Source organism: Lissotriton vulgaris, chromosome 12 (genome assembly GCF_964263255.1).
Source record: "Lissotriton vulgaris chromosome 12, aLisVul1.2, whole genome shotgun sequence".
In the NCBI taxonomy this organism is placed as follows: Eukaryota; Metazoa; Chordata; class Amphibia; order Caudata; family Salamandridae; genus Lissotriton; species Lissotriton vulgaris.
Genome location: NC_141700.1, coordinates 693,358,372 through 693,382,784, shown reverse-complemented (window position 1 = coordinate 693,382,784; position 24,413 = coordinate 693,358,372). Strand labels below are relative to the sequence as shown.

Sequence of the window (24,413 nt, the reverse complement as noted above, 5' to 3'; positions counted from 1 at the left end):
TATTGTTTCTGCCTCAAATGGCTCAAAAGTCCGCAACAGATGTTGCTGCACAGTAGAAGGCCCTTCATAAAGGTTGATTTTTTGGAGCTAATTGCTATATTTATGTATTAAACTGGTGCTAATGAGGTGCAACCTATGCCAAGGCGGGGTTAAACTGTATAGAAATAGGAAAATAATGAATTGATAATATCATAGAATGTGCCGCATTATACCACGTCATTTGCCTTTTCTTGCCACATAATTTAGTCAACCATGCCACATTATTTAGTACTCTATGCCACACAATTTTCCAGCGCGACTGACTGTAGTAACTTACAATAGTCGAGTTCTGACTTCTTTTCTTTATAATCGGTGACTGGGTGCCTCACAAGTCTCCAATTATAAAGACATTTCAGACTGCCATTTATACAGGGATTACAGACTCCCATATAATATATCATTGTTATACTTGGGTCAGAAAAACCGCAGTTTGTTTTTTTAAATTGTAAATGTTGTAGTACTGTAATATATATGCTTTATAGTCCTAGCTTGAAACTAACATTGATCAGGGTGTCTACATTTTCTTTGACCATCTCTTCCCTGACAGTGTCAAGGGTCAGAGAGTTTACATGCTCCAAGAAGCAAATAGCTTATGCCACTATCCGGGTCAGTAAGTTTACATGCTCTGTGGAATAAATCACTCATACACTTACACCTGAGTCTCATACCCTTATGACCAACATTAAACAGTTGCAAAGGGGTTTTCATAAACTCAAACATGGTCCGTCGTTAGCTTCCCAAACTGGGATGCACTGGGAGCAGGACCTGCTGGGAAGTTTCCAGTATAGTGACCAGGATAACACATGTTGTCGCTGAGAAACACTAGACCCTATAACTTTAGCTAACATAGGATGACCAAATGCAAAAAAGGGTCATATATTGAGAGTTGAACCTGCTTGACCAACCACATTCTTTTTTATAGCACCATTCAACAAAATCTTTATAATACCTCACAACAACGCCATACACAATTTTAGCACAGGCCAATTGTGTATTGTATTTGAGGAAAATAGACTCTCATAAGAGTGTCAGTCAGGATGGGAGGTTATGAAGTTTACAAGAAATACAACGTCATAAACAAATCCTGAATTTGTAATCTGAAGTATTTCTGAATCCTTAAATTGTGTCAGCCTGTAATGGCCCCATTAAAATTTCTTTTGGAAAACCTTGGTTTGTTGATAAAAATCAGGCTTTTAAAATCGTTTACCTATTTTCTATAACCATAACTCATTACATCAAGACAGAGGATGGCTATTTCATGAAATTAACACAACTTAACTCTCAGAAAAAGTTACAATACTTCAAAATAGTGTAGAGGACTAGCAGTGGGGTTAAGTAACGACTGTTGGAGAAGCCAAGCAAGGAGTACAATGGCTAACAGTGCTACAAATATTATATTCCAAGTCACATACTTTTGGATATTTTCAGGATCCTTCCTCCCATGTCCACGGTGTTTGAACCATTCCACTGCTTCATGGAGGCTATAAGGTTGCGCTTGATAACCTAGTTCCTTTTTGGCTTTCTCCATGCTGAAGTAATGGGTGACCCCCATTTTGTACACCTCAGTGCGTGTAAGAAATGGTTGAAAGTTGTAAAAAGGACATACAAAAGAGTGAATAATTTCTGTTAAGAATGCAAAGAAATAGACAAGAGTCATAGGTAAGCGCAACGTGGGGACGCTGTAGCCCAGGCCTTCCACAAAAGGTCGTAAAAACTCAAAGTTGTTCATAGGTCTGGAATCTGAAATGAAATATGATTGGCCAGCAGCTATATGGCCCTTCTCTTCTTTCAGAGCCTCAGAGGCCAAAATATGAGCTGAAATTAGATTATCAACATGAACAAATTCTACCAAGCTGTTTGGATCACCATACACGAACTTGAAGAGCCCGTTCTCCAGGTAACTGACTATTCTTGGGAGATGCCTCTGTTCCCCAGGCCCGTATATCCCTGCTGGTCTAAGAGCACATGTGCGTAACACGGCATCCTGTCCTTCGAGCTCAGTGTTGTTGGCTTCAAGAACTTTCATCTCTGCTAAAGCCTTGGTCCGTGAGTAGTGGTCTGGATGGAGGTGTAGAGGTAGGTATGGTAGGGATTCATTTCCATTTTCAATAACTTGACCCCCAAAGACAACATTGTAGGTGCTTGTGTAAACAAGTCTTGGAACGCCTCGTAGGATGCAAGCTTGGATGACATTTGCTGTGCCTGTTAGATTCACATCCTCTATCAGACATCTGTTGAGCTGCTCTCTTCCTGACATCCCATAGGACGCAGAGTGGAACACACAGCTCACACCAGCCAGTACTTTCTCCAGTTTGGCTAGGCAGCGAACATCTCCTTCAACAAACGTCATCCCCGCCGACAATTCATGGAGTGGCTTCCGTATATCAAAAAGTATCACATTAATGCCTTTTTTGTTCAGTGCAACACCCAACCTGAAAAAAACAATGACTGAATATCAGTACAAGGCACAAGGGAATAATTCCCAAAGTTTCATAATCTGACATCTGCTCTATGTGCAGTAACTCCCTAATCCAGAGAGCTTTCCTGAAGAATGCCACTGTGACTCATACGGCATGCATAATTGGCTGATACATGTCTACCTAACACTAGGGTGTGATAGACCATTATCATCTTACTTCACATCCACCATCACTGTTTTTAACCCTACCCAAGGCATGGACAATTAAAATTTCCTAAGGTATAGATTCCCTTGAGGCAGTTTTAATTCACTCACAAATTCATTATTTCACACAAAAAAACAACTCTGCTGTAATCAGGCATCGTAGCACACCTGAGATCTTACATGGAGTACCTCTATTAAGTTTACACCTTGATCTATTACAGATAAATTATAATGTGTGTATTTCAATTAGCAATGCATGAAACAAATAATTAACATACTCAGTATCTGTCTATGCGACTGTCTTTGGATGCTAACAAGTTTATTGCAAATGCTGGACAATTCACAATAGATGACTGGGAGAATCCAGTGGCCTTTCTACTGGGGACCGACTGATTATCATTAGGTTTCACACTTAACCCTAAATTTCTTTGTCACAGAGATCTATGAGTTAGGATCCAAAATGTAAGGGAAGCCAACTCTTCGTCCACTGAAGTGGCTTTGGTGGATCCATGGGGTGTACAAAGCACTATTTAAATGCAATTGGAAATCAGAAATCTGAGAGAGCGATTACTCTTGGAGGTTTCAAAACTGGCACCTCCCTTTATACCATAAATGGATGTGAGCATGACTCCTGAGTAATGCAATCAATTCTCAGATTGACTAATACCCAATACGCTGCCTTCTAATTTTGAAATGTTTTCATTAAAACATTTTAAAATAATTGAAAAGAAAAGTACACTAACCGATGACCGAAGTACCCGCCTCCTCCGGTGATCAGGACAGTTTCTTGAACTTGTGAGACATGTGCCATGTCCTGTTATTTGGAATGTGTAAATCTACGACACCTGAAGGAAGGAAACACAAGAAAGTACACTGTGAAGAAGTATGTACAGTTTCCCCAACAGATCCTCTGTGGGGAGTCAGAATGTAATTATGGTGCATATTGTTCTGGCAACCGTATCCACAATTATTCCACCATAGGACCCACTCTTATGTCAAATATCTACCCCTGAAGCTTGGAGGACCATCTATTCATTAGTCAAACTTGAAGTGACCCATTGCAAGAAAATCACACCTCAATTGAAAAGAGGTGAATTTCTTCAATTGAAAAGCGAGGGAGGCGGAGGTCACGCAGTCCCCACCCAAAGACATAGAATGGTATTTAGAAATAATTGCTAGTCTGCTTAATTAACAGTCTTTCCTTTTTCGATTTACTATGCCCTCCACATAAGTAGGTCACATTCAATGTTTCAAAGCTGAAATCATATCAGAGAGCAGAAAGTACAGACTACAAATATCGCAGATAAACTGCTATACAAAATAGAATGTTTCATTTTCTTTACTTTCAACACAAAATAAAACGTTCTCATTTGAATTTCCAGTAGAAATAAAAGAATTGTAAGACAAAGCATTTTATTTCTAGGAAGACTTCCTTGCTTCCTTTCACAACATTATTACATTTTTGACAGGCAAATAGCGTAATACAGTAGATAATTCATACATGTAGAAAAGTGGAATATTATGTGGATGGCTGGCTAGCTGTTAGAAATGGGGTTTCTGGTTGGCAGAGTTTGCACCCTGACCAAGAAGGAGCAACAACCCTAGTCAGGGTAAGTCACTACACAACCAAAATTATCCTGTGCTCACCTTTAACTTTAGAGGTAATGTGTAAAGTATTTGTCCAACACTTAAACAGTAAAACAGTGAAAACACCACAAAAAGACTCCACAACAATTTAGAAAATAAAGTATTATTTTATGAATAGAAAAGGACCAAACATTGAAAAATCCAATATGTAGGAGTTGAGTTATTAATTTTGAAGGAATAAATGTCAAAGTGGTGCTTGGAAGCAAATGGAGCTTAAAGGGTTAACTGGTCGTGCTGGACCGGGACAAAGTCAAGTTGAGGATGACCACGAGGGAGCGTGGTCCAGATACAGGGACCCATTTAGGCACGCAGAACAATTGTACCTTGATTCTGGAATCACGTCGACAGAGGTAGGTTGAAGCTAAGCAATTCATCAGTGGTCCCCCAATGCAGGAGCGGTAATGCGAAGAGAGCCACAAGTGTGTGGTGGGTCTGAGTGTGGTGCAGCGGCTCTGGTGTGATGCGCCAATCTGATTTCACCTACAGCAGATGATACATCGATAACACTGCAGCAGACTTCTAGGCCCACGTCCAAGACTGGATTGACACCTTTTGGCCAGGCAGACTCATAAGAAGATAAGCCCAAAGGTTGGAAAAGGAGAGTTGTAAGTATTTTGTATCCCTGAGACTTAGGCAACAGGAGGCAAGCCAGCTAGCCTTTGGTGCCACTCTGGGTTCAAGTGATTCAGGTCCAGACCTTCTCATCCAGGTAGAGAGAGCAGGGGCAGCAGGGTATCCCAGCAAGGCAAGAGGTCAGCAAATAGCAGATCCAGCAGAGTGGCAGTCTTTTAGCAGCACAGCGGTTCCTCTTCTTCCTGGCCGAGTGGTCACAGGTCCAGAAGTGTACTACTTTGGTAGGGTCAGAGACCTAGTACTTTTATCCCAATCTGCCTTTGAAGCACAGGTGACTTTAAAGAAGTGTCTTTGAAGTGCAGAAGATGATTTCTTCCCAGCCCAGGTTTCAGCCTTTCAGTAGGGGGTAATCAACCTTTTTTGTGGGGTCAGGCCACTACCTATTGAAGTGTAAGTGTCAACCCTGCCCTCCCTTCCTACCCAGGTAGAAACATCAGGATGCAGATGTATGAAGATGAGTACTCAGACACACTTTGCCGCCCTGTGTTTGTGGCTATCTAGAGGGAAAGCACAAAGTGTAGCTGTCGCCCACCCCAGATGTGTATTAGAGGGAGTCTGTAAGGCACAAACAGCTAAGAGCAGAGAAAAGCCCACTTAATGAAAGTGGCATCTCTAAAATTGTAATGCTAAATACACATTTATCAGTAAAGAAGATTTATCTTTACCATTCCAAAGATATAAAATATAATACAGCTACTCCTTTCTGATCAGGAATTACAGCTTAAATTGTGTTCAGGGATACCCGGTGTTACCCTATGGGAGGGATAGACCTTACAGTAATGAAAACAAATTGAGCTGTTATTCACTACAAGGGCATGATAAACATAAGAGTACATGTTCTAGCTTTTTCTTACGCAGCACCTTGCCCTTTGGGCTACCTAGGGCCTTCCTTAAGTATGACTTAGGTGTTATAAAAGTGGAGTTTAAAGCTTGGCAAGTAGCTTTAAATGGCAAGTTGAAGTGGCAGTAAACTGCGCCCACAGGCTCTGCAACGGAAGGCCTGAGACACAGTAAAGTGGGTATTTATGTGGGTGGCACAATCAGAGTTTCAGTTCCACTAGTAGCATTTAATGTACAGACCCAGAGCACATGCAAATTTCTAGGGACGTTTACGTATATTGAACATGCCAATTGGGGATTAACCAATTTCACCATGTTTAGGGCAGAGAGCACAAGCACTTTAGCACTGCTTAGCAGTCAGAAAAACAATATCCCAAAAATGGTCCTTAGATTCACACTAATAAAGCCTTAGATCAGTCCTTGTAGAGTGGCAAAGAGCAGTCACACTTTAGTAGAGGAACATGTGCTAAGTATTTGAGAGTACCAACATGGAAGATAAGTAATTGACACGACTCAAGAGAAATCCAACACCAATTTATAAAAATAGAGTGTATTTTTATCTTAATTTAGACACCAAAACTAACAGAATAGCATACATATACCTGTAGGTATAGATTTTTGAAGCAATATTAAATCAATGCAGAAAAATACATAGACAAACTAACATTTCGGGCAATGTCAAAATCCACTAGTGACAGTAAGTCACCTGCAGGTTGAGATACTTGGAAACCTAATAGGAATAAGGTAATGCGGGCACCAGGACCAGGCCACAACAGTCAGATCAATTTTACCCAGTCCATGGAAAAGGAGTGCAGAGTTGGTCTGGCTGTCTTTGGTGCTAAAAGAAAGCCACGGGTGGTGCTGTTTTTACAGCTTACACTGTGCTGCAGGAAACAAGATACAAAAAAACAATGAGTACACAGGTGCTACTGATGGATGATAGTTGTAAGGTGTTTCGTGTAGATGCAGCATCGAGTGTGGGGGTCAGTTACTGGACTGATGACCAACACGCCTTGGCAGCGGTAAGCACATCAAAAAGCTTCTGGAACTTCAAGAGGTCAAGGGGAGTAACTTAGTGGCCGGAAATATCACGGCAAGTGAGACTACAACTTCCACAATGCACTGGACCATCTGGAATTTGGCGATCCCTCTGTGGCCCCTGAAGGCCAGAGAGTCTTTGGATCCGTTAAGTGATGTTACCTGGAGGTTGCAGTGGACTAGTGCCACTAGTCCAGGTGATACTGAGGGTGATTTTGGCTTCCACAATGTTCCCTCTCTACAAGAGTGTCACGTTTTATCCAAGGACAAGGGTAATTTACTCAAGTTTCAAGTCTGTTGCCTCAGGGACAAAGTATCCCTCTTTTGCTTTGTGCTGGTGGGCAAAGTCCTGTTGTCTGTGACACAGGTCTCCTCTTGGTCCTTATTTGAAGTAAGTTGCTCAGATCTGAGGTTCTAGTGTCGGGGGGTACCTTAAATCCTAGCTTTAGGGGAGCTACCAGTGTGGAAGGTAGTAGACAATAGGCAGCCAATCCCTGCATCTAGTCTGCCCCTAAGAGACCACATTCGGTGGAGTAGGTCCCCTTTTCTTCCCAGAACCCACTATTTCTGACTCTCCTAAAGATGGCAAAATTCAATTTTAGGTGTACAGATCAGGCTGCCCACCCTAAAAGGGTGGCTAACCTTCCTGTGGGTGTAAACTGCATGCATAGATATTTTCTCACCTTGCCTGGGTGCAAGCATGCTTGGGGCAAGGGGAGGGCTGTTTCCTCCTCGGGGGGACAGCCCAGATGCATATCAGAGTCAATGTAGCCTTTGGAGCTCACCGTTCTGATGTGCCTATTAACTAGCTTGCTGGAGAGGAGGGTGGTGCTACCTCCTTCCTGCCCACCCATTGTTTCTGACCCCTGGGAGTGATCACACTGCGAGGTAAGAGGTCAGAAGCTTGTCTCAGTGGCAGCAGGTGTATGAAAGCATGTGCTGGTGAGCCAGTGCACAATAAAGCTGGGGGCAACCAGGAGGCACCCTCTAGGGTGCCACCTGGTTGTATGGTGTATGCTGCGTCAGCCAGGGTAATGAGAACCATGTCAGGGGTGAGAAGGCATATTATTTGAGAACAAACAAGACATATTTAAGTGGTACCATAATCAAGCTGCCAATCTTGAGAGTGCCCGGTTTGCAGCCCATGTTATACCATTGACACCTATCACATATAATAGTTTCCAATGAGGAACACCACTATAGGGACATATAGGCTTTCACTTACATATCAACACCCTAAACATAATGTGCTCTGCCTGAAAAGGCCAACCTTAGAGGTGCCTTACATATATTACAGGCAGTGCAGGTGACTGTGCCACACATGGTGCAGGCACAGTCAAGTTTTGACAAATTGCACTACTCCTGCAATCTGCTATGACAGGCCTGCTTTCAGTAGTTCGCATGGGTCGCCCTGGGTGGCACAAAATCGTGCTGCGGCCCTGAGGACTCCTTTCCCACCAATGCACTGGTACCCCTTGTACCATATATTAGGGACTGATAAGGGGTAAAACCCTTGCCAATTGGGGTTACCAATTCACACAACAGTTTAGGAGAAAGAGCAGTGGCACTGATGTTTTGTCAGCAGGCTCCAGTACACCGCCAGAGTCGAAAACAAGCATCTAGAAATTCAAATGGGGGCAAAAAGTGGGGGGTAGCTGCAAAATCCCTGCTGCATTGCATGATGGAAAAGTGAAGGAATTTTCCGTAGTTACCACCGCAAATTTCTGCATTTTCCCAGCGCTAGCGCACAATGTGCTGCTTAGCGCCAATGCAGGCACTCATGCACCATGGTGCAAGGGTGCCTGTGTTGTTAGCTGAAATGTTTTTGTGCAGAAAAGGGCACCTCCCCTCAGGCATTTTTCTTTTTCTATGTTCCAGCACACAAAGAGAGAGGAAACACGACGAGAAATAAACATATTTCTCCTTGTTACCCCTCACCTGAGGAAGGGTAGAAGTTTTAGCGCTTTTCCAGGTCTATCACTTATGTTAAAAGTAGAAATTCCGCAAAATCCATGGGCTTTGTGTCAGGTGTGGGCACATGCATGCTCCTTTCTTAGTCAACAACTATAGATTCAAAAGACCCGCAGCTAATGAACCTTTCTGGTAAAATCGGACGATGAACCATATATCACCAGGCTCTGTGCCAGGGGATGTGGTCCTGATATCACCACCCCATGTGGACCCGGCAGTATGGAGGGAGTTGGCCCTGACAGTACTGCATTATTTATTGGACTTTGGGACGCTGCCGCCACCGCCATGGGAGATTGAGCCACCCCACCTGACTGGACCCAAACTTGTGTCACTCCACTGCCTTAATGTGCCACCACCGGTGCTGGAACCAGCATGACCGGTAATCCTGCCACCCCCGTCTCTCCTTGTATTTGTATTGCAGGGAGTGGTGCTGTGGGCGGTGCTAGACTCTGCCGCAGCCCCTCTACCGGACTTGATTCCGCATTCTCCTGACCCTTCTGCGCAGCAGCGCCAGAAACCTGCCTATTGTCCGTATTTACCAGGGGTTGGCCTACCGCCACCACCTCACCTGAAGTGCTCGCCTGCACTTCCACGACCTTCTTCACCTTCTCGTGTTGTGTATCTCGGAAACGTTCAGGCGTCCTCCTTGTGCGTTTGGACGATGGAACCTCTTGCTGTGGATTTCCCTCGACCCCTTGAGTCAACGTTTTCAAGGCCCAGCCAATGCCGCCTTTCTTCGCGACCTCCCACAACGCCAACAGAGAATGCAGTTCTTCCAATGTATCTGGAGCCCCCTTGGCTCCCCACGCCTGCTTTGGTGGCATCTTTGCCCTCTAAATAAAGTAAAAGAAAATGAACAGGCGCCCGTTGCATTCTTCCCCTTTTCCCTCTTGACGGGCCTCGCTTGAAGCGCTTGGCTTGCTCCCCCTGTACACCCCATTACACCTAACCCCTTTGGGTACACCGTGGCCGCCTCCCTGCACCCACACTCCCCACTGTGCGTGTCCATCACCCTATTGAAGCTGAGCCCGACCCCTCTGCCACCTCTGTGCCACAATTCTGAGCTCAAATACTCCCTTCCACCTGAGGTAATTAACGAGAATCGAAGAACCTCCATGATACATTTGTGCACTTCCCTATCCCTAGCCCCATATTATTTGTCTAACTAAATTCTTCTTTTAACGCATGCCCTTGTTGTGCACATGTCCACCACACCCCCCCTACAGCATAGCCCTGAGTTTCGCCGTAGTAGCTCTCTTAATAAATCTCTTTTTTTGACACACCACGTTGTGCACCAGGCCGTTACATGACGCAGCCTTGGACATGTTTTTTTGGTGATACTTTCCAATTACTCTTCTCTTCTTTTTTGTTCATAAGATGTCAAATAATGGATGATATTCTTCTTTTTTGTAATGAGGACATTTGTATATGTTGCTTATTAATGATATACACACTATTGTTGTTTTGGGTTGCAGCCCTGAGGAAGTCATTTAGCACAGACAAGTGTATGACGAAACACGTGTTGGCTGCTTCTTCTGCTTTTTTCGAAATAAAGAAGAATTGTTTTTTCTTTGGAAACAGACTATAAATAAAAACGGATGAATAAAAACGGATGAGAAGATAAAAGACTTTTTGAATCAATCCCTGGCACATGAACAGATTGGATGGATGGTGCTACAGCTTATGTGTGGTCCTAACGTTATGTTTATGACTTATGTATTTTGACAAATCTTATTAAGAAGCTGTATCTATTTGGGAGTATCAGAAATTGTTCTTATATCACTTTTTGGAAATTTTCGAATGATGTATATATAGTGCTCAGGGAGGATCAAATTACAGTTATTGGGAACCTCATTTGTTGGGGTTCTGTGGGGTTGTCTGGTAACCAACCCCTTCCATACCCTTTTGATGAATTTGCTATATTGTTGTTTTATGTTAAGTTACCCGTATTAACAGTTGAGCGCCCTGACAGAACCTGGTTACCTAAAGGTAGACTCCTCTTGCAACTGCCCAAGTCTCTCTCCAAGTCCATTCACCTCTTTGTCTCAGTGGTGGCTCCTCCGCAATGGCGGAGGGGTGGTGCCCTACTACCTGGCACAGAGTGAGCAAAGGAAAAATAAAACGATGCTCTAACATAGTTTTATTTTTCGTTTGCCAGCGTGTGCATGGAGGAGCGAGGCAGGGGCATGTGGAGGAGTGCCTGTGCACTCCATTAGTGCTCATGTGTGTTTGGCCGTCCATCTCATGCCGACCAAAACACACATGCGCCTTTAGGTTTCTCCAGCCCGGTTGCATTCAGCAGGCTGGCTGGAGAAAACCCACAGACTTCCTGGTCTGAACAGGGCATCTTTTCAGCCTGATCAGGTGAATCCCTGCGCTGCTCTGCAGCACAGGCATTAGCTGGGAGTCTGTCCCAGGGGCTGTTGCGACCCAGGAAGAGGCCAGCCGGAGTGACGCGATGCAGGAGGCAGCTAGCGGCATCAGGTACATATTTTTAAATATTATTTATCCCATTTTGCCCCCTGCACTCGCTCTTCCACCCTTCCGTGCTCATCCCACTCTCCCCACCACCCTTTGTTAGTGGCGGCCACCACTGCTTTGTCTTTCGCCAAGATGTCCTCTCTAAACTTGACTTTGTAGGTCATATTCATTGCAGTTACACAAGATTCTTTTCCCACAGGCAGCATACTGTAAAAGTACTCACAAACATCCGGTAGTACAAGAGAAATACAATTTTAAGTTCTTGTTGCAAATGCCCCTTATTGCATGCATTCCCACCTTCTTAGTTAACACCTTCAGCCACACTATTTTTGCTGTATTAAGCAGTAACTAGCATGCTTATTAATGGTTAGTATGCACACATTATTTTCAGAAGCGGCCGGCATGAATCGCAAGTCGGGGTGTGTGGGAGCGGGGGTCACGTGGGAGGGTCTTGCTGAGGGAGGGGTTAATACATTTTTAAAATGTACCTGTCCGCTGGCCGGCCGAGTTCCACGTTTTCCTGCTCTCCTGCCTCTGGCAGGACCAGGAAGCAGGCTGCCTCCCTCCCCTCCCTAAGCCAATTACAATGCTGCAATGACAGCGTTATGATTGGTCGTGATGCCGACCAGCCAGGCGCCTACGGGGAGGCCATTTTCTCCATGTAGGCTGCATGCAGCCTACATGGAGAAAAGGCAGAGTGCGCATGACTGGTTTGGTCAGCCCCAGAGGTCTGACCAAACAGTAAGTGCCCTCAGCAGTGGGCAAGCCACTCCTCCCCTGTCCTAGAGCGGACCTCCCCCCCACAACCAAACCCTTCTGCTTTCTTGCAGTGCGTGAAGCAAAAACATAAAATGGCAGTTTTACCATTTTATGTTTCTGCTTCTCGCACTGCGAAAAAGCAATGAGGCAAAGCTCCTCTGTCCTAATAGAGGAGCCGCCCCTGATTATATTAAATACAATGAAAATCTTTGTGAAAAAAATAAATACATAACAAACATGTTGTGATACCACAAAGACTGGTTGGGATTGTCAACTGTTAAGAACTATAGGGAATCTAAAACAGTGTATTCAATAAAAATGATGTTCTCCTTATGTCCTAAAGTATGGCTGCATTGTAAATAAAATACCCGCTATTTGTTGAAACTGAGAAAATTGGTGCTGCTGTTTTGTTTTTTCATAGAAATGCCCTCTACCCATGCATGGGCACAATGTGTACAATAGATATTGCAATGAATGCAAACAATGGGCACTACTAAATTGTAGGTTGGTCGGATGAAGAAAAGAAAATGTGTGGGAAAAAAATAACCAGAGTTATTAATAAGACTTGAGCTTAAGAGGGAATTGCTTACACTAATCTGATTGAATATTAAATAAAATACTTGAAATACTTTTGAAAACTGAGGATTCCAATTGTATTTCGAAGAGGCTCAGCATATGCCTCCAACTCAGTACATTTCCTCCCGCTTCAAAAAATATAGGTAGAATACAGACCATGACATTACAATTTTATTTGGGTGCACTATTCATTTCTTTGAAGATATACAAGTCTGTTTGTACATGGAAATCAAATATTTAGTCAGCTCTGTAGTTAAGCCTGATTAAGTAATCAGCCAAAGAAGTCTCTAGGTGTCTGGAACAAACTTTGCCTGGGGGTTGGGAGATGGAGGGAAGTGGTGGGGAGTTTCCACTCCCAAGAAAAATAAGTAAAAAGTGGAATATATTAGTGCAATTTTCAGCACTGTTTCTGTGATAAAGCCACAGTTCTTATAGGCATTTAAAAAGAAAAACTTAAAATATATGTCATAGAATTTCTGGTTTTTGCAGCAAGTCTGACCTCCGAGGGGGGACAGAGTACCAAGAAGAACAGCTTAGGACTACGCAAAACACACAAGACCCTCATCTACTAAGCTTTAAAAATTAATATCATGTCTCGAAAAACCTACTCGCCCACTCGGTATGGCGAGTCGGATTTTATCAGGGCAAGGAATTGTTGGGGCCTACTGGCCTGTTCTGATAAGTGAGCTCCGGCTGGTAAAGAACAGATCTTCTATTCATTCAGAAAGTGAACGAGCAATAAACATGCCTTTAAATCTTGCTATTATCCTGTCACATTTGCTGTACATTCAAAGACAGAGGTCGGATGTAAGCTTATGTCTTTTTTTTACAAATTGCTGTATATTTTATCAGAGAGATTCGTGTTTACTGTTCCTTCTTGGAATGCAAAGTTAAATGACTTTGTATAGTAAACTCTCTGACAATCCTTGTGAAATAAAAGGCTTTAGGATGTCAGTTTTTTTTGTTACACACAACATTTAAGTAGCTTTTAAATGTACAGCACAACTATTTCAAATATAACAGCAATTAGGACAATACATTTGTATGTACTTTAGAAGTGCGATGGAAGCAAAGATTATGATAGGATTAAAACAAATCAGACAACTTCACTTGGTGATGTGCGAATGATAAATATTGGAAGAAATGCAATTTCCAGAAATTATCGTTTGTACGCTATTTAGTTTTATCAGCAAAACTGCAAATCAGTTGGAAATTTTGTGGCCATTGCAGTTGAAAATGTGCAGCCTGTAAATGACAGTGCACTACAACATCATGGTTTAGTAATATGTATATTAAAAGTGAGAGTTTTTAAACATGAGCTGATTAACATTCCTACTCTTGCCCTGACGACAATTCTGTTTTGAGCTTAGAGGCAATTCCAGAGTCACATGTTACTATATGTGCTTGATTCGGATTATACATGAAGAAAAAGTTCAGTCTATTAAATCAAACTAAAGGGGATTTTGATCCGCAGACGTGCAGAACTCACACATTTGAAGGGGCTCTCAAGTGTGATAATGATAAAAAAATGCAGCTCAGTGGAATAAAATATTTGCACAAGATCATACAATTTGTGTCCATTTTATGGGTCACGAGCATTACATTAGGTCAAGGTGATTATTCAAGTCACTGGTCCTGCTGGTCTGGTAACATTTGTATGATTTGCAGATACCTGAATATACCAAATACAGCTTTCGTTTGTATACCAGTCTCTGCGGATTTTGTATACCGGCTTGCTGACTTCAAATTCGTATTGTTAAAAAAATGCGAGAGGTTTTGAAGGATCGTATGCCTAAACCACGAGTTACATTCACAACTTCACATTCATTTTTATGGCATGTGGAGATTAAGTGATGTGCCCTGAATCACAGGACATTGAATCACGTTTGATTCAATCGATCAATCGATCATGGTTCTCCAGTTCCAAAGTCGGCAGCTCTGGCCCTAATGCCACACTCGTTCCTTAACCCCTTCCATGCTGCCGCAATTCTGCGCCTGTGCGGCAGAATCGCGAGTGGGCAGGTTTATGACGGCCCCCAGCCGTCATCAGCACACGAGCACCGTAGTGCATGACGGCTGGGGGCCGTCATCAGCATGGAAGGGGTTAATAAGAAGAATGACTTGAAAGTTCATCAAGAGATTGGATTTGATTTATGGGCTAATGTGCCAGAGGTCCTACCTCCAAAACCTGCTGGAAGGCTCTGCAGTGTATGGAGCTGATGACGTTAACAACATTGACTGCAGGTTTCCTTGACACAGCACATATTGAGCTTTCCCTAAATAAAACTGAATGATGTTACAGTATCCATGGTATGATTCCAACAGTTTTTCAATAAAGAAAGATAGACTCATTTCAACCAATCAATCAATCGATTTGTATAGCGCAACATGTCACATATGAAGGTAGACATTTCTGTCACACTTGCTCATCTCCTGCAAACTCAAAGATGAAAACAGAGTTTTTGAAATTCGATTAAATGCTGGATTTTTTTCTTAATGTCCCTGCCATTGCTAGACATATAACTGCATAGTGTCTCTTAACACCTTGCTTGATTTTCTTGCCGGGGTACCATTTGCAACCTTGTGTGAAGGTATGCTTATGAGCGCCCCAAATGCACAGATTGGATCAGAAGCCAGTTCTTTTTTAGGTTTATATAGCCTGAACTCCCAAAAAAAGCCCTGGCTTCTGATCTGCAAACTATGTAAGTTAAATTGCAGGAGGTCAAATTCTTTTGTTTTTAAAGGCAGGCAGAGATTGAGGGCCTGGTTAGGATGCTGGGAGGTTGGATCACTGACAGGCCATAGTTGGCGGTCCAATTGGCGACTGTTGCATTACGGTGCTGGAGTTCGGACCCTCAGCTGTTGGACACAAGACCGCCACCTCCGACAGGATCAGAGACCTTGACAGGGCAGCAGTTTGAGCAACGTCCTAGCAGGGTGGTGGTGCAGGTGCAGTCACAGCTGGCGGGATTACAATATTCATATCTGACAGCCTTTTCATGGCAGGAATCCTGCCATTGAAAAGGTTGTTCGAAAGGGATATGGGGGGCCCCACAGAGGGTTGTGTGTCATGGGCCACATATAGTACCCCCACTCAACACCGTGCATGATATGATGCATGGCACACAGTGCACGGACGTGCAGAAGGCGCTGCACCACAGCGGCATCTGCCGTGGCACTTCTGAATAGCTAAGCCATGCCGCTGTGGTTGGCTCAGCTGCTGTTTTGATTGTCAGCCCAGGGGTCATAATCAAATACAGCACACGGACCGCCGCATGCTCATCATGTTGTCTCCCGACCACTGCGTTAGTAGCCGGTGGTCTGACCGCCCGGCATCATAATGATGCCCTAAGTGTTTTGCCCAAAATCACTGGATGTTGAGCCAATGCCGAAATTGGAACCTGGTTCCCCAGTTACAACATGGTGCAGCACCTTCGGCTGTAACATCACCCCTTCACCCCCCCCCCCCACCCCTACCAAAAAGTGGTATTAGAATATGTGGCACAGAAAATGTGAACTTTCCTAAACACATCTATACTACTATTTGATAATATAAAAAGCTAGTGTATTAGTTCTTTACATTTTATTTTGCTGGGGTCTTTTTGTTTTACTATTTATCCATGTTACGATTGTACATGTGGCCTGGCCTGTTTCAATTAATTATTCTTTAATGAAGAATTATGAGTGTGTCTATAACCACAGGTTGCACATAGCTCTGAGGCACTGAATAGGTCCAACAGAGGCCAGGTGCTGGTGCAGATCACAGACATGTCCTCTTCTAACCCCATCAGCCGTATGTTCTTTTGCCACTTTGTCTCTTTCTACCCATCCACAGCTCCACCTGTCTTTCTCTCCCAAAGCATCTTACCCCATGTCCATCTGTCACCTCTCTTCCATTCTATCTTCTTTTTCTCTCGTCTTCTGTCCTTTTGCCCATCATTCTTTATCTTCCTCCATTTCACCCTCCTAGTCACCTTTCTTAAACCCCACTCTTTGTATTTCTTTCTCCCCCTTTTTATCCATCCTTTTCTTCTGCTAAATGTCAGTTGCTCTCCTCACTTTACTTATTTCATGCTTGTTTGCACCATTCACTCCATCATTCTGTTACCCTCTCCTTTCCCATTTCTCCTTTTCAATTAATCTCCTCAGCTAGTGAAAGACATGACTAGTGTTTTTGAAAGCCAGTGTTGTCTTATCTTTTATCTTATCTTGATTTATATAGCTCATAGCTACGCTACGGCTTCCCAGCGCTGTGAGAGTCAGAGCGTACTCAGATGAGACTAAAATTAAACTTGAAAATTTGATATAGCCAAGATATTGGATGTTTTCTGAATCTGACCTCATCCAACTCAGTTCTTAGAATGATTGACATTGAGTTCAAACATTTTGGAGGAAAGATCTTCCACCCCATTTGGCCTTTTGAATACATGGAACTATCAAGAGACCAATGTTCGAAGATCTTTACATCCTGCTCGGAACATAGCAGGTCAATAAGGCGCAATCCATACGAGGGCCCTTCCCATGTATTGCCCTGTGAGTAAGACACAGTGCCTTGAATTCAATTCTCTGCACCACGGGTAGCCAGTGTAAGGAAGTCAAGGCTTTCTTAGAAGAGGAACCTTTAGGTGGTTCTGGCTGTGGAGTTTTGCAGCACCTGGAGTCTTTTCTTAATTGATTTGGGGTAACCCAGGTATAGAGAGTTTCTGTAGTCCGGGCGTGAGGAGATCAAGGACTGGACTACCACTCTTCTGCATTTCATTGGCAGTAAAGCCAGACTTTTTCCTCAATGCCCTCAGCATGACAAAACAATAACTGGCCAGTTTCTTGGGTTGGGCTTCCATCAAAAGAGAGCTGTCCAACCACATCCCCAGGCTTTTTATAGGGGAGGGTAAGATGGGACTCTTCCAGAGTACCAACAGTTCTGTTTTGTCCCTATTTAATTTCAAAGATCAACTTGCCATTCAGTACGCCATTTTATCAAGGCAAGGGCCTAGCTGGTGCTCAGAACCCTCGCTTGAGGAGAGGAAGATGACAAGCTGTGTCTTGTCAGCATAAAACACAATTGAAACTCCAAGTTATTTAACAATGGAGGCCAGAGGTCTGATATTGATACTAAAAGAGTGGGTCTGAGTGCTGAGCCCTGAGGAATCCCACATTTCAAGGGGACCATTTCAGATTAGCAGGGAGGTTAGAAAATGTGGAATGCTCTTTCTTTTAAAAACCCTGTGACCAGCACACCATGGTGCCTGCCACATTCTGCATGCTTGGAAATAGGGTTCCCTCGGGTACCCCCATGGGCCACATTCAGTCCCCCCGGGTCGAGGGGAGCCTGCAACGGGCCCCTAAAGACCAATTCCCAAAGCCGTTTTGTTTCGGGCAAACTGATTCGGAATGGCTGTCTGAATCGGTCATCGTACTCGCTCATTCAGAGACCGTCTCCATTGGGCTGTACGAATCAGCTCCGAATGACCCAGGCTGCATGAATCGCTTTTGGAACAGCCCGGACGGTTCCTTGTATCATACTCGGTTCTCCGGAAGGTTGACTGACTCAGTCGGATACAAGGGTTCCGAATCAGAATTGATATTAACAAATCCCTTCTGGAGCCCTTCCGAAGTAGATCATAATTGGCCCCTTGAAGGGAAAAAGGGAGAGAGCAAGAGAGGAAAACAGAGCAGAGCATAAGAGAGCATGGGCTGGAGTGAGCAGAGAGAAAAATAAAAATAGATCTGAAGAGAAGAGATAGTGAGTGGGGAACTGGTGGAAGAAAGGGAGGAGAGAGGAGGTAAAGAGACCAGACTGCCTTTACTCACCCAACTTATAAGTCTAGTCTTCTGCTCCGTCCCAGTCCTGGGCAGTGGCAGTCTTTCAGCAGTTAGTGAAGGCTGGTGTCACAGACTGAAGTTCTGCGCACCAGTTCGATTCCACAGCCGAAAGCACTCTAGCTGAAATATTCTAAACATATACATGACGCACAACAAAAGCATACACCATATATTTGTTTACAGCATGTGACTGGATGTCACAGCCCTAAGTCGAGTCTCATGACTCTGTGACATCAGGTCTCTCACAGACTGGCATACCCTATTGAATGGGCAGCCTCCTGTAACTCCTTCTTTTCCAAACTCGTCACAGGGTAGGGTGGGGTCAGTTATGTATGTTGAACACGCCCCATACTGTGATGAATTTGAAAAAGGCAGTGCAGCGAGGTAACTTTAGAAATAATAGACAAGCAGCCCCAGGAAGTACAGGGATAATGTTCTATATGCCCAATATAGATTCAAATATGACTTTTCTTAGTGTATGTGCCTCACGAAAACTGCCTGACAGCATAGCAGGTCCATGCCGATGTAGAAGAAAGTAACTCAAGTAGATTTTAAAACAGCTGAGTGTCATCGCATCATGGTGCAGTTCATAAGGCACTACTGACAAAGTAGGTGAGTATGAATTTTAAGATGTTTGTACGTCCATGTTATCGAGCATCACATCAGGTAGGCCAAGCCACTGCATTCCAAAAGAATGTGGATGGCAATTGCTTTTTGCAATTATCATCCACATGCTTGTAAAATTAGATGCATGGAGCCACTCCACCCTGCATCAGAAGACGTTCCTGGTCATTTGTAGTGAAGAAATGATGCAGGGACCCAGAATTATCCTTAGGTGCCTGCCACTGAATGCTAGGGTTGCCAAATACCAAAGCTGCTTAGTCTTGCATCGTCCTCGTGCCTCCACCCCACACTTCTTGTCTCCTTTCCTCACTCATGCAGGTTCTTTCTTACGTCTGTTTGTTGCATTTGCCCACACTGCTGAGGAATTCGCGCCACGGTCAACGGGTTAAATAAACAAAAACAAAATAATAACATTTTCGCAAAAGCACTTTTAAAAAACAAGACGGAGTGACCCGCGACAAATTGCAGCTGTCGGGCTTTTTTTAGTGACTGTGAGGGGTGGCACAACAACAAAGGAACGAGTGAGAGGGAAGTGGAGCTAAGTAACACATGAAAGGGGAGGGGGCGAGGACAACTAAAGCAATTTTTAAAAATGAAAGGAGAATAACGCAATGGACAAGACTTGTCCATTGCGTTACTCTCCTTTCATTTTTAAAAATTGCTTTCGTTGTCCTCGCCCCCTCCCCTTTCATGTGTTACTTAGCCCCACTTCCATCTGACTAATTTTTTTGTTGTTGTGCCACCCCTCACAGTCACTAAAAAAAGTATGATATTATTTCATGGCCCGACAGCTGCAATTTGTCACGGGTCAATGTGGGAGCAATGTAGAGTGTGTGGAGTTTGGATATGGGTATGGAACAAAAGAACAAGATACCTACCTTCGGTAACTCCTTATCTGGTAGAGACTCTATCTAGCCGCAGATTCCTTAGTTTAGGATTACCCCCAGGCGTCAGACTGGATCCAGAGATTTTTTCATGAGCATACCCTTGTGGCCCAGTAGGTGGCAGTTTGTTTCTGCCAGGCAATGTTCGCCTTCCGCTTTGGAAGTGACATGTATGGTGCCTATATAGACGTCACCCCAGCGCACTGACATCAGTTTCTTTTCTCAAATTTCCATGGCAGGAGTGTGGAGCCACAAAGAGCACTGACCACTGGAATGTGACACTAGGGCCCTGAAAAGGGAGCAGCCCTTACTTGAAAATCTGTTCGCGGGGGAGATATGTTGGTCGGTAAAAAAACCTGCAGCTAGATTAGAGTCTCTACCAGATAAGGCGTTACCAAAGGTAAGTAACTTGTTCATCCAATAGACACTTCTAGCCACAGATTCCTTTCCTTGGTAGGGATAGCCAAGCAATTCCTCCACAGCGGAGGGTCTGCAAACTTGATTCATACTAGAAAGTCCTGCATGACTGAACGGGCAAAGTGCCCATCCCAACGGACCTGATTGTCCATGAAGTAGTGCTTTGGAACTGTGTGCAAATGCAGAAACAACAGTTGATGGACAGAATGCAGAACAATGTCATACATTCACCCCAGTACAGAGATCTGGGCCTAAATCCATCGTTTTTTTGCTCACCCCACCACCCCAGTTCAGACATGGCCATATGCAAATCAGCCTTGACCCTGTGCCTCATGGGAACAGTCCAGCCCGGACTGCCAAGCCATGTCTTCCCTGGACCGGAATCAAGTATCCTAGGACCGGTTTCTGGCTATCAGCCGTCTTCAGCCAGGATAGCTTGACTCCAGTGGCGTGGAGAGCACGGAACTCACGTCTGAGCATACCCGTCCCACTCAGGGTGACAAATGCAAAAACAACAGTTGATGGACAGAATGCAGAACAATGTCATACATTCACCCCAGTACAGCGATCTGGGCCTAAATCCATCGTTTTTTTGCTCACCACCCCACCTCAGTTCAGACATGGCCATATGCAAATCAGCCTTGACCCTGTGCCTCATGGGAACAGTCCAGCCCGATCTGCCAAGCCATGTCTTTCCTGGACCGGAATCAAGCATCCTAGGACCGGTTTCTGGCTATCAGCCGTCTTCAGCCAGGATAGCTTGACTCCAGTGGCGGGGAGAGCACGGGACTCACGTCTGAGCATACCCGTCCCACTCGGGGTGACAAATGCAAAAACAACAGTTGATGGACAGAATGCAGAACAATGTCATACATTCATCCCAGTACAGAGATCTGGGCCTAAATCCATCGTTTTTTTGCTCACCACCCCACCCCAGATCAGACATGGCCATATGCAAATCAGCCTTGACCCTGTGCCTCATGGGAACAGTCCAGCCCGAACTGCCAAGCCATGTCTTCACTGGACCGAAATCAAGCATCCTAGGACCGGTTTCTGGCTATCAGCTGTCTTCAGCCAGGATAGCTTGATTCCAGTGGCGTGGAGAGAACAGGACTCACTTCTGAGCATACCCGTCCCACTCGGGGTGACAAATTCAAAAACAACAGTTGATGGACTGAATGCAGAACAATGTCATACATTCACCCCAGTACAGAGATCTGGGCCTAAATCCATCGTTTTTTTGCTCACCACACCACCCCAGTTCAGACATGGCCATATGCAAATCAGCCTTGACCGTGTGCCTCATGGGAACAGTCCAGCATGAACTGCCAAGCCATGTCTTCCCTGGACCACAATCAAGCATCCTAGGACCGGTTTCTGGCTATCAGCCGTCTTCAGCCAGGATAGCTTGACTCCAGTGGCGTGGAGAGCACGGGACTCACGTCTGAGCATACCCGTCCCACTCCGGGTGACAAATGCAAAAACAACAGTTGATGGACAGAATGCAGAACAATGTCATACATTCGCCCCAGTACAGAGATCTCGGCCTAAATCCATCGTTTTTTTGCTCACCACACCACCCCAGTTCAGACATGGCCATATGCAAATCAGCCTTGACCCTGTGCCTCATGGGAACAGTCCAGCATGAACTGCAAAGCCATGTCTTCCCTGAACCACAATCAAGCATCCTAGGACCGGTTTCTGGCTATCAGCCGTCTTCAGACAGGATAGCTTGACTCCAGTGGCGTGGAGAGCACGGGACTCACATCTGAGCATGCCCGTCCCACTCGGGGTGACAATTGCAAAAACAACAGTTGATGGACAGAATGCAGAACAATGTCATACATTCACCCCAGTACAGAGATCTGGGCCTAAATCCATCATTTTTTTGCTCACCACACCACCCCATTTCAGACATGGCCATATGCAAATCAGCCTTGACCCTGTGGCTCATGGGAACAGTCCAGCCCGAACTGCCAAGCCATGTCTTCCCTGGACGGGAATCAAGCATCCTAGGACCGGTTTCTGGCTATCAGCCGTCTTCAGCCAGGATAGCTTGACTCCAGTGGCGTGGAACTGTGTGCAGCAAAGCCGGTGGTGCAGCCTGACAGAAGTCCAGGACTGGACCTCCGCATGATAACACAGTGGTCGCAGCCTTTGCTCTGGTGGAGGGACACAAGCCCTCTAGGGGTTGCTTCTTAGCCAGTGCTTAGCAGATCTTAATGCAGAGCACAATCTATTGGGAGGTGGTTTGTTTCTCCAGTGCCTTTTCCTTCATGAGTCCAACATACCCCACGAAGAGTTGATCATCCACTCGGAAATGTCATGTGCTGTCAATGTAAAAAAACAATGCTCTTGTTGAGTCCAGTCCAATGAAGTCTCTCCTCTTCGTAAGAGGCAGAACATAAAATGTAGACATGGCGATGGAATGGTCTACATAGAACGGGATAGCTAGCTTCAGCAAGAAGGATGTTAAAGAGTCCAAAGTACCAGTTTGTCTGGGTGAAAAGAAATGTATGAAGGCAGAGATGACAATGACTGCAGTTAACCAAGCCTCCAAGCAGATGTAATTGACACCAGAAAGGCCGTCTTGATGGTAAAGAGCCTGAGAGGGCAGTTATGAAGTCGCTCAAAAAGAGCACATATAAGAAAAGTAAAACCAAATAGAGGTCCCATTGAAGCATAATGAAGGGAGCTTGATGGAGCATGTGCTGTAGACCTTTTAGGAACCTATTTACAATAGGGGACTTAAAAAGGTAAGGCTAGTCTGGTAGTTGCAGAAAAGCAGAGATAGCAGATAAATAACCTTTTAACGTGCACAATGCAGAGCTCTGCTGGGCCAGGGTAAGTATTAAAAAAAACTTGAGAAAGGGCTGCAGATAAGGGCCAACCTGTTTATCTGTACACCATGGAACAAATTTGCGCTAACGGCCAGCGTATTCTGTGTGTAGAGGGACACCGAGCTCCCAAGATAACATTACAGACTTGAGGTGGAAGGTTAAAAGCTGTCAACTTTTGCCGCTCAATATGCACACAGGAAGGCAGAGAGTTGACAGGTTCAAGGGGAGAACCCTTCCCTACTGCTATGACAGAAGATCCTCCCTTAGGTCCAGCCTGATCGGAGGACCGACGGCCATACTAAACAGCTTAGGATACAAGACGCTTTAAGACCGGTCCAGAGCCACATGGATGACTTGGGTCTGGTCATTCCTGATCTGCTTGACAACTCTGGACAGGAGTGGTTTTGGTGGAAAGGCATACAGGAGGCGGGAGCTCCCCTCAAGACAAAGAGCATCTCGGGGTGAGAGCATTCTTGGAAACCCCCATGGGTAGAACTGGTGACATTGCGCACTCCTTGCAGTGGCAAACATATCAAACCAAGTGCAGAAGGAGACCTTGAACCACTTCAGGTTTGAGACACCACTCACGAGTCGCTAGGCATCTTAGCTTAGTTTGTCTGCTCTGGTGTTGAACCTCCAGGGAAATGTCCTGAAGTTCCAGCCATGTCCAGAGACATAGGACTTCCTGACAACCCCACTCCTCCCTGCTTGTTGAAGTACTACATGGTAGTAGTGTTGTCTGTGAACACTTGCACTAGCCTTCCCTTGATGGAGATAAAAAGGCTTTCATTGTCAGTCGGATTTCTCGAAGATCCAACAGGTTGATATGGTACCCGGCTTTTGCCAGAGACCATAGTCCACTTATCTCCACCTCTCCCAGATGGCCGCCTCAGCCCAGGAGTAAAACATCTGTCACTACAGTCTGCTTTTGTTGGGGAAGGGTGACGGGTCTGCCACTGACACAATTGTGGTCTGTCAGCCACCACTGAAAGTCTTTTGCAGTTCCCTCTGAGATCCGGACCATGTCGGAGAAGTTCCACTAATGCTGTGTCCACTGGAACTTCACGTTCCACTGTAGAGCCTTCATATGCCAGAGGAAATGCATTACAAGCAGGATGCAGGAAGCAGAAGGCCTTGAGGCCCAGCAGCATCACCGTCCAGGATAGAGGCTGAAAACATTTGTACAATAAATTGAATATCATGTTCTCGACGCTTGGG

The 24,413-nt window shown here is 44.8% G+C and overlaps 1 protein-coding gene across 1 annotated transcript; it reads right to left on the bottom strand.

The window, feature by feature from the left end:
• Positions 1-702: 702 nt before the first annotated feature.
• Positions 703-18,528, bottom strand: LOC147678013 (short-chain dehydrogenase/reductase family 42E member 1-like). The gene is made up of 3 exons (XM_086946557.1): positions 18,419-18,528; positions 3,406-3,507; positions 703-2,471 (listed from the first exon to the last, which is right to left on the bottom strand). Exons 2-3 carry the CDS (start codon positions 3,471-3,473, stop codon positions 1,331-1,333), a joined length of 1,209 nt encoding a protein of 402 aa, XP_086802683.1. The 5' UTR covers positions 3,474-3,507; positions 18,419-18,528; the 3' UTR covers positions 703-1,330.
• Between the last annotated feature and the right edge of the window lie 5,885 nt (positions 18,529-24,413).

Excerpts from the sequence above, each read along its gene's own strand:
- LOC147678013 (XM_086946557.1), bottom strand. The coding sequence starts at position 3,473 with ATGGCACATGTCTCACAAGTTCAAGAAACTGTCCTGATCACCGGAGGA. Across the intron at positions 2,472-3,405 it reads GGCGGGTACTTCGGTCATCG|GTTGGGTGTTGCACTGAACA; the intron begins GTTAGTGTACTT and ends TGTTTTTTTCAG.